This window comes from Canis lupus, chromosome 35, assembly GCF_048164855.1.
Source record: "Canis lupus baileyi chromosome 35, mCanLup2.hap1, whole genome shotgun sequence".
Taxonomy (NCBI): Eukaryota; Metazoa; Chordata; class Mammalia; order Carnivora; family Canidae; genus Canis; species Canis lupus.
In genome coordinates, this window is record NC_132872.1 from 5,596,184 (window position 1) to 5,611,111 (window position 14,928).

General features: G+C 40.7%; 1 protein-coding gene across 6 annotated transcripts in view; it reads right to left on the bottom strand.

The window, feature by feature from the left end:
- Positions 1–243: 243 nt before the first annotated feature.
- PARP14 (poly(ADP-ribose) polymerase family member 14) overlaps positions 244–14,928 on the bottom strand; it is a 37,407-nt gene continuing 22,722 nt past the window's right edge. For 2 of the 6 annotated variants that reach the window (XM_072812036.1, XM_072812037.1), the window contains 9 exons: positions 13,464–13,542; positions 10,762–10,911; positions 10,209–10,271; positions 9,710–9,877; positions 8,598–8,804; positions 5,591–6,190; positions 4,164–4,297; positions 3,390–3,564; positions 244–2,823 (listed from right to left, as the gene is read on the bottom strand). In XM_072812036.1, the coding sequence (XP_072668137.1) occupies positions 2,534–2,823; positions 3,390–3,564; positions 4,164–4,297; positions 5,591–6,190; positions 8,598–8,804; positions 9,710–9,877; positions 10,209–10,271; positions 10,762–10,911; positions 13,464–13,542 (1,866 nt within the window). In that variant the 3' untranslated portion in view covers positions 244–2,533. Of the gene's footprint in view, positions 2,824–3,389; positions 3,565–4,163; positions 4,298–5,208; positions 5,332–5,590; positions 6,191–8,597; positions 8,805–9,709; positions 9,878–10,208; positions 10,272–10,761; positions 10,912–13,450; positions 13,543–14,928 lie in introns of those variants that run through there. The other 4 variants (XM_072812040.1, XR_012024383.1, XM_072812039.1 and 1 more) reach the window with 4 other exon arrangements.

Genomic DNA, 14,928 nt, shown 5'->3' on the forward strand with positions numbered 1-14,928 from the left:
TCATCAAGCTCTCTTGTATCCATCCTTTTTTCTTTTAAATGATTTTATTTATCTGACAGAGTGAGCACAAGCAGGGGGAGCAGGAGAGGGAGAAGCAGGCTCCTCACAGAGCAGGGAGCCCGACACGGGGCTCGATCCCAGGAACCCAAGACCACGACCCAAGCCGAAGGCAGACACCCAACCAACTGAGCCACTCAGGTGCCCCTGTATCCATCCTTAAGGATAAAGAGGTTTACCACCAAATGTATTTTCCAAGTACTTTATTCAAAAAGGAGGTAAAAGATATAAATTTCCTTAGATTGCGGATAACTATAACATTTACTGATGAGATCATTATACTTTGGTACAATACACCCTGATACTCAAATTTGCCCTGAGTTAACACTGGAGAACAAGAGCAAATCTGAGAGCAAGTGTATCCTTTTCCTTTCTTTCCTTTTTTAAAATATTTTAATTTATTTATTAATGAGAGACACAGAGAGAGAGGCAGAGACACAGGCAGAGGGAGAAGCAGGCTCCATGCAGGGAGCCCAATACCGGACTTGATCCCAGGACCCCGGGATCACGACCTGAGCCAAAGGCAGATGCTCAACCCCTGAGCCACTCAGGTGCCCCTTTCCCTTTTATTTCTTAACATCCATTGTCGAGGCTGAGCTCAGAGGCCAATGGCCGGGAAGCCACTCCTAAGCAGTCTTTGCCAGTCCACTTAAAAAACAAACAGCAGCAGTGGTGCCTGGGTGGCTCAGTCAGTTAAGCATCTGACTCTTGATTTCGGTTCAGGTCATGATCTTGGGGTGGTGGTATCAAGCCCTATGTCAGGCTCCGCACTCAGCAGAGGATCTGCTTGAGATTCTCTCCCTCCCTTCTCTCCCTCTATCTCTCCAAATAAGTAAATAAATCTTAAAAAAAAAAAAAAAAAAAAAAGCAAGACAAATTCCAAGATATCTGTCCGTTAATGAAGCAGAACTGGCCCCCTCAACCTGCTGTACTTGAAGTGAGTTCATAATAGCCACGGAAGAGTGCCTTTAACCTCCTAGCAATACCGCCTTGTCTGAGGGCACCTAGGCATCACTAGGCATCAGCTCTAGCCTCTTGGCCTACAGAGCTTCAAATGAAGAGATTATAATGGAAGCCAAAGCCAGAAGGAAAAAGCCAAAGAAATATGAGGGTGACTTATAGATTACCAGAGATGTTCCTGAAATGGTAACATTAACCAAGAGGCCATGCTCTGTAGTGGGAAGAGCTTGGTGCCACAGGAACCAGGATTGTGGCTCAGTCTCTGAGGACTACTACCTAGGTGACCTCAGGCAAGGAAGTTTCTTGCACTCTGAGCATCAGTTTCCTCAACTTTAAAATGGAGATATAATTCTTACCTGATGGGATCATTTGAGGGAATAAAATGAATATATGAAAGCACCTATTCTATTACCTGGTACTCAATAAATACCTGAATCTGAAATTTACCTGGGGAAAATTTTTTAAAAATCTGGCACTTGACTATCTAATAGATACTGAGCTAGCAAATTAGCAATATGACTGCTCAATTCCTTTGGTTTACTTATGCACACGTCTTTCAAATCAAAAGCTAGACTGCCAGAGAAAATAGGCTCTTTAGTAACATTAGAATTTAGTTAATCTTAACATAATAGAAGGGCTTCACACTGAAAGTATGGCAGGCTTATCCCACGGTTGTCACTGGGCAGAACTAAGACCAGCAAAAGTTAGATGAAGGCAGATTTGGGGTTAGTATAAAAAAGGATCTGCCGGGACTGCTGTGCTGCACAGAGCCGGTGGGATCCAGTTCCCTTGGGCCACACACTAGACCACAGCCCCTGACCTGTGCAAGGCACAGAACACCGACTAGACCTGTCCCACAGGTCATGGTTCAGTTCGTGAAGAACGGAGTTCCCCGTCACGGAATCTGTTCGATTTAAGGCAAAGTCAAGGATGTCAAAGAGATGGCCTCTACTCTGGGTCGATGTCTAACTAGGTTTTTTCCTTCTTAGTTGGTTTATGAAACGTTTCTGGAGCATCTGTTTACATCAGGCACAGACCTCAGGCCAGGGACCACCCCCCCCAAAAAAAAGTTAGACACCATCCCTGCCCCCATGGAAGTCAGCCATCCTACCCACTCAGTAATCCTGTGTCCCTCACAGGAATATGGCATCCCGATGTGATGCCAGCTGTCCCCAGCAGCAGCTGACATTGCATAGCTGTGCCCTCTGTCTTTAAGATGAGCTTTCTTTTCTCTTCCCGAAAATACAAACCTGTTCTTTCCTTCTTCAGATTTAATGTCCACAGTTGAAGACACACAGTTGTAACTAAGTTATGTGAGTTAAATTCTCAAATTTATTGCTCTTAAGATAGGTTCATTCCAATGATGAAGGAGAAGCTGAAGAAAGTCTGTTTCAGTGACAAGGATCCCTTGATCTTAGAAAAAGCTGTTAGAGGGGAAAAAAAAAAATCTAAGACTTGTTTTACAATTCCATATGTATAGATGAACAAGGTCTTCTGGGAAGGACACGAAAAAACGTTAATAGGTAAAAGTAATGAGGTACTCTGGGTAAGCCTGGTAGTCATAAAATACCACAAATAAACCGGGATTTTGAACACAGTCCGTGACAGTGTCATACAGGTCAGTAGGGTTATCAGCGCTCTTTGGAGGAGGCACAATTAGTGACTGATTTCCACGTGTGTAGGTTCCAGTAAGTACTCTCACATAATACATATGCTTTTTCCCATTTATGTCTGGTCTGGAGTAGGTATCATTTGCAGAATAACGGGCATTGACAGCAAAATAGGTTCCCTTTCCATACGCCACAGCTGTGAAGAGAAAAAACATTTTTAAGAAGTTCAATTTAGGGGGCGCCTGGGTGGCTCAGTCGGTGAAGTGTCTGCCTTCGGCTCAGGTCATGATTCCAGGGTCCTGGGATCGAGCCCCGCACTGGGCTCCCTGCTTAGTGGAGCGCCTGCTTCTCCCTCTCCTACTCCCCTTGGTCGTGTTCATTCTCTCTCTCTCTCTCACTCTCTCTTTCTGTCAAATGAATAATTAAATCTTAAAAAAAAAAAAGTTCAGTTTCGTCTATAATCTGATGAGTTGACCCAATATGTCAAATAATGTTAAAACAATGTTCAGTTCTTCTCTCCAAAACCTCTTAAAAATATTTTTCATGTGTTTTTAATTTTTAAAAATCATTCCTCCACCCCAGAGGGCCAATCAGTCCTTCTGCGATGAAATATAATGAGACCTACACTGAAACTCTGGCTGCAGCATGGCCACCAACAAACCATGAGAGAACACAGTGCTATCAATCCACACTGTGCCTCACCAGTTTGGGTTCTCATGACTGACACTCCATTTGGAGCAGCTGGATCCCTTGCTTCCTTACCGTTCTTTCCGGCATAACTGCGGTTAAAGCCATTGTGGTTGACATGTGGCACCGAGTCAGCATCTGTCCCATGGAAGAGCTGCTTCTCATTGTTTTTATGCCCATTCTTGGCATCCATGGCTTTCTTCTTTGTTTGGTAGCTATTCCAGAGATGTGGATTCTGGATCCTCTCAATCTGCAAATCAACAAGGGGAAATATTCCGTTGGTCCAAGAGCCTTTGGCAAGACACAGATAGGACCATTACTTTTTCACAAATAAAAAGTAAACAACAAATTCAATGCCAGGTGTCACCTTTCTGCATTCAGAAATCTTTTTAGATCCAGTATTTCACAAAAACAGACCTTGGAAAGAACGTTAATTTCATTTTTAACAATCTTAGTGTATCTGTAATTATGGTGACAGGAATAGAATCTACAATCTAGAATCCGATTACCATAAAATATTCTAATTCTGTGCAAAAAAAAAAGTGTTGGAAAATGAATGATTTATCCAGGACCATGATATAACTTATTTCCACCATTAAGAGACGCCACGTCAGGGATCCCTGGGTGGCGCAGCGGTTTGGCGCCTGCCTTTGGCCCAGGGCGCGATCCTGGAGACCCGGGATCGAATCCCACGTCGGGCTCCCGGTGCATGGAGCCTGCTTCTCCCTCTGCCTGTGTCTCTGCCTCTCTCTCTCTCTCTCTCTCTCTGTGACTATCATAAATAAATAAAAATAAAAAATAAAAATAAAAAAAAAAATTTAAGAGACGCCACGTCAGCAGAAGGCTTACCTTCTCTATGTAGAGGTGTGAGCAGGTCTGATTAAACTTGGTTGCCACTGTGTCATATTCTGCATGACCAGGCTGTAGCTCAACCACACAGACATCCTGCTGCTTCATATCACTCCAGTGCTCAGGGATCACCACTGCAAGGAGGACATTTGAGGACCACACACCTGGGAAGGCCCACCTGCACATTCCTGGTATGCACTGAAGAACTGAGTATCATCTGTGTTCCTATTTTACAATCTCCTAACTCGACGTGTTCAAGAAGTTCCCTATATTTCTAGGGGAATGTTTTTCCAAGTGTGGCCCACAGACAACCTACATTAGAACCAACTATAATGCTTGTTAAGAAAAAAAAAAAAACTCCAAAGATCTACTGACTCAGACTCTCTGAGGGGTGGAGCTTGTGTACCTGCATCTTAATTAAGTTTGATCATGCTCAGATTTAAGAATCGTTGGTGTAGTATGACACAGCTGCATATTCTGTTCAGCCTCTAATCTGTCATAATTTAATAATTTAACAATAAATCATTTCCCTACGATGGTCTTGTTACCAACAGTGTGGGTTTTTGCAAGAACTCCTCACTATCACAAGGCCCTCCATCCATTCCTTCATTATTGTTCCCTGCATCCTTAAGAGTTGGGTGGACACAGGTTTTGCTCAGAGGCAGGTGGTGGTGGTAGCTCTCTTTTTCCTCTGCTAAACAGAATATTATACTTGATTTGTCGTTTCCCTAGGGTTGCTCAGAGTCTGAGGAATTCATTCATACTCATCTCACAAGAGATGACGATAATGTACAGAAAGCCAATTTACTAGTTTCGATGGAGGACTTGTGTGGTTCAAAAGCAGGAATGGCCCTCCACACAACACAAGCACCCCCTTCGTGGGGAGCAGATCCAGTCAGAGAATTTGAAGGCTGCTTCCTGATGCGTACATTAAGGAAACCTTATGGTTAGGGCAGGAGAGGGAGTGAATTCTGAGAGAAGATCCTACAGGCTCCCAACCCTCCCTGGGTTATCAGTCACAGACACAGAGAGGGCCCACACTGACCAGACTGTCTTCTTTTGTTCTAGAAAACCTTGGGCCACCTTTCTTTAAAGCCCTTGGCTTTTCCTCTCCTGCCTGCAGCAGCCATTACCTCCACAGCCGAACTGGCTCTGGGAAGCCTATAAACTGTAGAGATGGAAACAAACGCAAGGGTTTGGGTCTTGTTACCATGAAGATGGTCATCCTCAGACTGTTGAATGCACCCATGCTACATTTCCCCAGCCATAAGCCATAAGGTAAGCTCCTTAAGCTTAGAGACCAAGTTTACTTCATTCCATAAGAGTTGCTTGATTTTTGTCTACTTGATTACAATTTTGATGTATGTATAGTGTTAAGTCCAAAGAAGGTGTGCAGTAACGGATAACGAGCACATGATCTGACTCACCTTCAGATTTCATAAAGCGCTTAACAGGTAAATGGTGTCCTTTTGTATCTGTAGCAATGTTTGTGACGAGGTCCACTGTGTAGCTCTTATGATTAACTTTGACAAGAGTTGTCCTTTTCTTTGCCTTCCTTGCATTCTCCAATTGCAGATTAGTTATTTTGTCAAAACTATGAAAAGTGCCATTGTTGTAATATTGCCATTCTATAAATTCACTGATAAAATCTGCCTGGGATTTCTGTTCTTTGGCCAATCTAATTCCCTTGATCATTTCCTCAATTGCATTTCTAGCCTGTGTCAAATCGTTGCCAGTTCCAAAAACCTCAATCAAAGGTCTTTCACTGTCCAAACAAATGGCAATATTTAAGTTCTCCTGCAGCTCATTCAATTTGTGATATTCTTTTTCATTAAAGTCTTTGATACACTCATCTTCATTGGTGTAAGGACACAGTTCCTTTGTAATCACATCCTGTATCCAGGAGAGAGCATTTTTCATACATTTTACATTTTCACCACACACCTGAAAAGTTGCTGATTCTGTTTTCTTTTTCAAAACCAAAGGATTCTGCTTTTGTGGAGACTGACTTGGGGAACTCACAGATGCTAAAACAGAAAAGAAAGGAAGATTAGCTACTTCTCTCTCTTTTTGTCACCATGCTGTACATTACACCTCCAGGAATGAAGTATCTTATAACTGGAAGTTTGTACCTTTTGACCACCTTTTCACCTCTCTTCACCTCCCAACACCAACCTGTGCTTCCTCCGGCAACCACCAATCTGTTCTATGGATCTATGAGTTTGTTTTTTAGATTCCACATATAAATGAGATCAAACAGTATTTGTCTTTCTCTGTCTTATTTAATTTAGCATAATACCTACTAGGTCCATTAATTTTATCACAAATGGCTGAATTTCCTTCTTTTTTATGGCTGAATAATATTCCATTGTGTGTGCATGTGTGTAATACACATGTACATATTATATGTGTGTTGTGTATGTGTGTATAAATATACAATATATTGTTCTATATATATATTTATATATACTATATATATATATAAAATATATCATTTATCCATTCATTTGTTGGTGGACACATAGGTTTTTCCATGTCTTGGTTTTATAAATACCATTACAACGAATATGGGGGTGCAGATATCTTTTATTACTATCTTAAGATAAATACCCAGAAATGGAACTTCTGGATGATATGGTAGTTCTGATTTTTTGAGGAACCTCCATACTGTTTTCAACAGTGGCTGCACCAGTTTGCATTCCCACAAACAGTGCATGAGGGTACCTTTTCCCCATATCCTCACCAACACTTGTTATTTCTTGTCTTTTAGATATTAGCCATTCTATCAGGTGGGGTGAAATCTCTTTATGTTTCCCCGATGATTAGTGATGTTGAGCACCTTTTTATGTGTCTGTTGGCCATCTGTATGTCTTCCTTAGAAAACTATCTATTCAGATCCTCTGCCCATTTTAAAATCAGATTGCTTTCTCTGATTGAGTTGTGTGAGTTCTTCATATATTAACCCTTTTGTATACTAACCCCTATCAGATATATTATTTACAAATATTTTCTCCTATCCTATAGGCTGCCTTTTCATTTTATTGATAGTCGTCTTTGCCATGCAGAAGCTTTTTGGTTTGAGGTAGTTTGCTATTTGTGCTTTGGTGTCAAATCCAAAAACAAAATCACTGCCAAGATTGACATCTAGGACTTACTCCCCATGTTTTCTTCTAGGAGTGTTATGGTTTCAGATCTTTAATCCATTTTGAGTGGATTTTTATGTATGGTGTAAGATAGTAATCCTGTTTCATTCTTTTGCATGTGGCTGTCCAGTTTTCCCAGCACTATTTATTTTAGTTTATGTGCTGCTGAAGCAAGCATCCAAACACTATTTATAGAAGAAACTATCCTTTCCCCATTGTATATTCTTCACTCCCTTGTTGTAAATTAATTGACCACACCAATGGTCCCCAACTTACAATGGTTCAACTTATGATTTTTTCAACTTTATGATAGTATGAAAATGATACACTTTGAATTTTGATCTTTTCCTAAGCTAGTAATGTATCGTGCCATACTCTCTTGTCATGCTTGACAGGGACAGCAAGCTGCAAACCCCAATCAGGCAGGAAATCATGAGGGTAAACAACCAATATCCTTATAACCATTCTGTACCCGTAAAGACATTCTGTTTTCACTTTCATTACAGTGTTCAATAAATTATATGAGATAATCAGTACTTTATTATAAAATAGGCTTTGTGTTAGATGAGTTCATCCAACCATAAGCTAATGTGTTTTGAGCATGTCTAAGGTAGGTTAAGCTAAACTATGATGTCCAGTGGGTTAGATATGTTAAATCTATGTTTTTTACTTACAAAATTTTCAACTTATAGTGGGTTTATCAGGATGTAACCCCATTGTAGGTGAAGGAAGATCTGTATATTCATGGAGTTATTTCTGGGCTCTCTATTTTGTCCCATTAATCTATTTGTTTTTATGCCAATACCATACTGTTTTGATTACTATAGCTTCGTAATGTAGTTTGAAACCAAGAAGAATGATGCCTCCAGCTTTGTTCTTCTTTCTCAAGATTGCTTTGAATATTAGGGGTCTTTAATGGGTCCATACAAATGTAAGATTCTTTGTTCTATTTCTGTGAAAAATGACATTGGGATTTCGATAGGGATTGCACCGAATCTGTAGATTGCTTTGGGTAGCATGGACATTTTAACAATATTAATTCTTCCAACCTATAAGCATGGTAAATTTTTTCATTTGTGCTATCTTCAATTTCATAGAAATTTCATAGTTTTCAGAGTACAGGTCTTTTACCTTCTTGGTTAAATTAATTCCTAGGTATTTCATTCTTTTGGGATAATTGTAAAAGGGATTGTTTTCTTAATTTCTCTTTCTGATGGTTTGCTAAAGATTAGCTATTTCTCATGTGACATCAGTATCAGGAACATGCATTTCATAAAAATGGTCAACTCACATTTTAATTTAGACTCCAGAGACTGTTGGGGAGAAGCCTGAGATGCTTCTCTTTTTTTCATGCTGTCATAAAACACGTCCAGTAGATGAGGCAGAAAGATGACAACTTTAACTTTTTTCACAGACTTGGGCATTCCTTTCTGTATAAAGTCTTCAATGGCATCAATTATGGCATCAGCAACCTTATCTGGGTCTTTTTGGGCATTTCCTGGAAAGGCAGATAATAAAACTGGGGGCTGGGGAGAAGATCCAACTGGGAAGGCTGAGAAATAATTTGGTGATTCCGGCCCTCGCAGAATGAATGCCCACTGCCCAAGTATTTCATCATGGGCTTTTCTAGCAATGTATGAGCAAACACTTTTGAGGTCCTAGAAGCACTGGGGAGTTTCTCTTCCATTATGTCAGGAAGCCAATAGCCCAACAACGAACAAAGGACCCAGAAATCTAACTTTTGGTATCAGCTGCTCATATCTGCTCTGTCAAGTTGCCTTAGCTCACTGTGTTCCTCTGTGTTACAAAGCGCAATTAACCTTTTTGGGCTCATTAATGTCTTCAAAAGGTCCATAAAAAGCAAAAGATGCTAATATATGTTGAAATATCATGCTCTTTAAAAAGATATTTTTTCTTTTTTGTTCAGTCACCTGACTATATTCATGTATCCTTATTCTTCCAGATGTCTTTGGGGACCCAATTCCAGCTAAGCTAATTTTGTAAGATACTTGGAGCTGTTAGCTATCTGCTATAATCTATAATAATTTGCACATAAGTTATCCATAAGCATCTAGGAAGTCTTTTCCAGCTAGTCAGTGAGATTTTAGCTGATTTGCTGGGTTCAAGGTGGCCACCTGAACAAGACTTTTTCTTTTTCCAGCGTATTCCATATCTTGTTTCTCAAGCCTACTGTCTAGGTAAGACCAGGAAAAGTCCCATGAAAAGCCATGGAAGCAATCACATACAAATTTTTCCTCTCATTTAAACCACCCACAGTTTTGCTTACTCCCTTAGGGGCTGCCTTGGGGTGAGGAGCCACCCTTACCGAGACTCTGCGTTAACTATATTAACAGCACCAGAGCAAAGGAAAGGTGGACACCTCGACATCCAGAGATTACAAACCTGTCCCAATGGCTGGGAGGCAAATGGATGAGTAATTCCGTTTTTCACACTCTTGCAAAACAAAGGAGATGGATTTCTTGACATCATTTCCACCAATGACGTGAATGATATTCTTGCATTTCAATAATCCACCTTCTGTAACTATATAATCACTGTTGCCCGTTTGAGCTGGGAAACATAAGACAGAGATGCAAAATTAGATACAGAACCCACTCTCTGGGTGTTTAGAAAAAGCAAAATGTTTTGTTTGACACGTAAAGCATTTTATGTGAAAAAAGACTCCTAACTATGGTCTTTGAGGAATATTTCTTCTATTTTTAAGTGTGAAATTACTTTTTCACTTCTAATTGTCTATGATTAGAATTCTTTGGTCAAATATATGGTTTTAAGATTGACATGTTGTCTCCCCAGTCCCAAGGCTTTCCTCAGCCTCTCCAAAGCCTCCCATATTCAGCATTCCACTTACAATTTTGAACCAAAAAACAATACTGTGCCTTACCTAGGAGAGAGCATGCCATTTCCACATTTTGTCCAGCACATTTTAGAATTGCTTTGGACACTCCTACAGGAGAGAAGCAAGAGGGTTACAAAAATGAATTTTTAAAAAAATCAGAATAGTGGGGCACCTGGGTGGCTCAGTGGTTAAGCATCTGCCTTGGGCTAAGGTTGTGATCCCGGGGTCCTGGGATCCTATCCCACAGTGGGCTCCCCACTGGGAGCCTGCTTCTCCTTCTGCCTGTGTCTCTGCCTCTCTCTGTGACTCTCATGAATAAAGAAATATTATTAAAAATCAGAATAGTACATCTGGATCAGAAAGATTGCTTCATCATCTAAAAAGCTTTCTCAATCATCAAAGAATCCTATAACGTGGGTATTTCTGATAAGAAAGAAGAAAAACTTATAAATAAACTGTTAACCAATTATTAGAAACCATGTCAAAATAATTTTAATATTGTTAATATTAATAAGCCAAATTTGTAGAAACCAGTTTGGTGATAGCAACTGTAGGATAGCTGACTATTAGACTACTCAAAATCCTACAAGTGAAGCACCTGCTTTGAGATTAAATGTCTTCGATGTTGAATTTACGATCACATCTGCCTCTTCTTTGGTGATATCTCCAGAGGCCACCTGGAAGATGATGGGACCAATCTTCATTTCGTGCATGTCTACATTTGGGCTAGACACAGTCCCATAGGAACCTGAGAAGAAAAGAAATGGAGTCCCCAACGAAGTCAGCAACAGAAGAACGACCTAGATCTCAGACTCCTCAGATGCATTCCTCTCATACTTCTTCTTCCCCCTCCCTGTGATCTCCAGCCTTTAACCAGCCCTGACTCTGAGCTCCAGTGATTGCCAGTTTCTGGGAAAGGATTATAAAATCTAACACGTATCAAATGTGGACTTCTGCTGCTGGCCAAGGTAACGTCAGGACCCCAAGCACCTGTCCCACTCATGAATTATAACTAAAAGTGCAGGATAAATACGAAAAGCCACTAACTGAGACCTGAAAAGTAAACAGTGGGCAGGCTGGGGGAGGGAGTCGAAACTTGAAGAAGCCACCTGTAAAGGGGAGGGAGAGTTTCCCATTTTATTTTGTTTCAAAAATGTTCCTCTTTTCTCCTGAAGGTGGCCCCAGTTGCAGAACTATGCAATAAGAATCCCCACTTTTGTGGCCAGAGGATTAGAAAAAGAAAATGGGTCCCTGTGAGCTGAAAAGTATGAGAAGGAATCCTCATGATTGTCCCTATTTTTCCTTTTCTAATTCAGGCCTTGCCTCAAGATGAGCCCAGCTGCAGAACTCCACAGTGGCACCACAGGAAGCTAAAACTCTGAAAAACACTCGGTCCTTTCTGTCCAGAAGAATCAAGAGGAAAGGCCCTTATGGTCTGAAAAGCGTGTATGTGGGGGCGCCTGGGTGAGTCAGTCAGTTGGGTGTCTGACTCTTGATTTCAGCTCAGGTGATGATTTGAGGGTTGTGAGATTGAGCCTCATGTGGGGCTCCAAGCTCAGCAAGGAGTCTGCTTGAGATTCTCTCTCTCCCTCTGCCCTTCCCCTTCTCCTGTTCTCTCTCTCTCTCTCTCTCAAATTAAAAAAAAAAAATTATTAAAAAGAAAAGCATGTATTTGTGTGTAGGGACAATACCTCTGGCTGGCTCAGTCTTTCTCTCCCTCTCCCTCTTCCTCTTTCTCTCTCTCTCCACTGTGCCCACAAGGGCAACCCTTACCACACAAAATTATGAGGCAACTGAACAGGCAGCTTAAGCTCCCAGAGAACCCTGTCTGTCTGGACAGAGGACCTAGAAAATGGGCTCCCTTGAGCCAGAGAATGTAAGAGTCCCAGACGGAAGAGCTGGAGAAGGTAGCCAGTATTCCGTGTATGAAGTGGGATAAATCCGAGCTCACCTGGAGTTGCACATGTGGGGCAGATCCAAGCTACATAGCAAAGGCCTTGAGAACTAAATTACCATTGAAACTGCTGCCTGTGAGACATCTGAGTTGTTCAGTAGTTGAGCATCTGCCTTTGGCTCAGGGCATGATCCCGGGGTCCTAGGATCGAGTCCCGCATCGGGCTCCCTGCATGGAACCTGCTTCTCCCTCTGCCTGGGTCTCTGCCTCTCTCTCTGTGTCTCTCTTGAGTAAATAAATAAAATCTTTAAGAAAGAAAGAAACTGCTGCCCACACAGAAGGTGAGACAGAGCACTTAGAATGAACTTAACTGACTGCTGGCTAAAACAAACCAATCACCATTTTCCAATAGATTTCCATAGGAACCAAGTTTCACAACATAATATTTAAAATGCCCAGTCTGTAATCCCGAATTGTTTGTCGTATAAAGAACCAGGAAAATGTGACCAGTTCTCAAGGATTGAGATCATCAATTACAGATGCTAATCTCAAGATGATCCAGTTGTTGGAATTACCTGACAAAGACTTTAAAACATCTGCTGTAACTATGCTCCCTGAGGTCAAAATAAACGCAGTTGAATGCATGAAAATGATTTGGAAGGAATGGAAAAATAGAAGGCTCTGCAGTTTATAAACTACATTTTTAAAAAAAGGAACCAAATGGACATTTTAGAGCTAAAAAATACAGTATCTGAAATAAAAAAATTCACTGGATTAGCTGTGGACAGAGAAAAGAGCCCATGAACTTGGAGGTGGATCAACAGAAATTATCCAATGTGATGAAAAGAGGGAAAAGAGATTTTAGAAAGGGAAAAAAAAAGAGACAGATGCCGGGGACCTGTGGGACACTATCAAAACACCTCATATTCATGTTATTGGGGCACTGGAGAAAGTGTGGTATGGTAAAATGATTAAAGAAATGAGTGAAAAAGCCCCAACTTTGATGGGAAAACACACATTCAGATTTAGGAAGCCTCAGCAAACTCCAAACAGGAGTTTGGATAAACTCAAATATAGCAACGGCAGATCTGACACAGGAGAAGCATTTGGTTGGTGGTGTCTCTTTAAATGTATCTATTTCTGAAAACACATGTGACATTATCCTTAGAAATTACAGCCACATCACCACTTACAAGCCGTGCAGAGACTATATAATTTTGCCTGCCTACTCTTTCACTTCAGACCACATAAGCACACCAATGTCTTACATACTCAGGGGTGTGGGATATAATTTAATATCTTCTTTGTCATTAACTGATTCCTTCCTAAAAGGCATCACTACCGTCTTTCACTGAATAGTTATTTAGCAACTAGAAACAATTTATCATCTCACAGCTTTACGGAACCTTGTGCATCTTCAGCCTTGGGAATTGTGTCACTGACGACATTTCCATTAGTCCTTCTGGCAAATACATGTGAAAATGCCTGTAAATACAAAGACAATTTTGACCACTGCAATCCTCAGTAGATGAATAAATTTGATTCATCAGGGCTTTCAATCTTGCATGCACACATACTTAGGAGAGAACAACTCTGAAAGTGTTATTTTCATTATGGATTTTTGAAATTATAAAAATAATACATATAATTCTGTTTTTACAGATTCATTCTAGGAAAACTATTAAAATATGTGAACTAAGTTATAAATACAAGCATATTCATTACACACTATGTATAGCAAAGAAAAGATAAAAGTTCAAAAATCCAACAGGGAAATGGTTAAATAAACTTTGGTATATCCATGTGTTGGAACATTTAACAGACACCAAAAATCTCATTTTCAAAGAATTATTAATGGAATAGAGAAATTCTTTTTATACGATTAAATGAAAAAAATGCTATTAAGTTGCATTATATAATCCCACTTTTTAAAAAGATTTTATTTATTCATTTGAGGGAGAATGAGTGAGAGAGGGAGAGCAAGAGATAGAGCACAAGTAGGGGGCAGGCAGAGGGAGAAGCAGACTCACTGCTGAGCAGCGAGCCCCGTGTGGGGCTTGATCCCAGGACCCCATGATCATGACCCAAGCCAAAGGCAGATGTTCAACTGACTGAGTCACCCAGGCATCCCTGTAATTGCTTCTAAAAGTACACATGTATAAAAGAAGACGAAATGCAACTAAAAGAATGTATGCATTTTGTGTGGTTCAAAGTTTCTACAATGAATATTCTTTTCATAATCGGTAAGAGCAAGTACCTTGCCAATTGTAAAAAACAACCACCACAACAACATAGTAGTAAAAGAAAGATAGTCAGGGATCCCTGGATGGCGCAGCGGTTTGGCCCCTGCCTTTGGCCCAGGGCGCGATCCTGGAGACCCGGGATCGAATCCCACATCGGGCTACCGGTGCGTGGAGCCTGCTTCTCCCTCTGCCTATGTCTCTGCCTCTCTCTCTCTCTCTCTCTCTGTGACTATCATAAATAAATAAAAATTTAAAAAAAAAAAGAAAGATAGTCACATAAGACAGCAACACTTCCATTTTTTTAATTTTAATTTGTCCCAGGAGAGGAATCACTAGAAAGTAGTTCTCTCTGGAGGACCCTAATCCTAGGGTTAATAAACCTGTGAATTTCATTTCTTTGCCTGGTAGTGACATCCTCAAATCATCACTTTCTTTCTCCTTTGAAACAAGCAAGAGAGATTTAGGGGGAGGAAAAAAATAAGTATAACTTCTTTGCTAAAAGTTGATCCAGTAATGGGAGGTGGACACAGGGAGACTACAGAACCAGGATCCCAGCTGATGGGCTCTCAGGGGTGGGGAGACAGCAGGCAAGCTCCGTGTGTAAAAGAGGACAGCTGGTTGATGAACT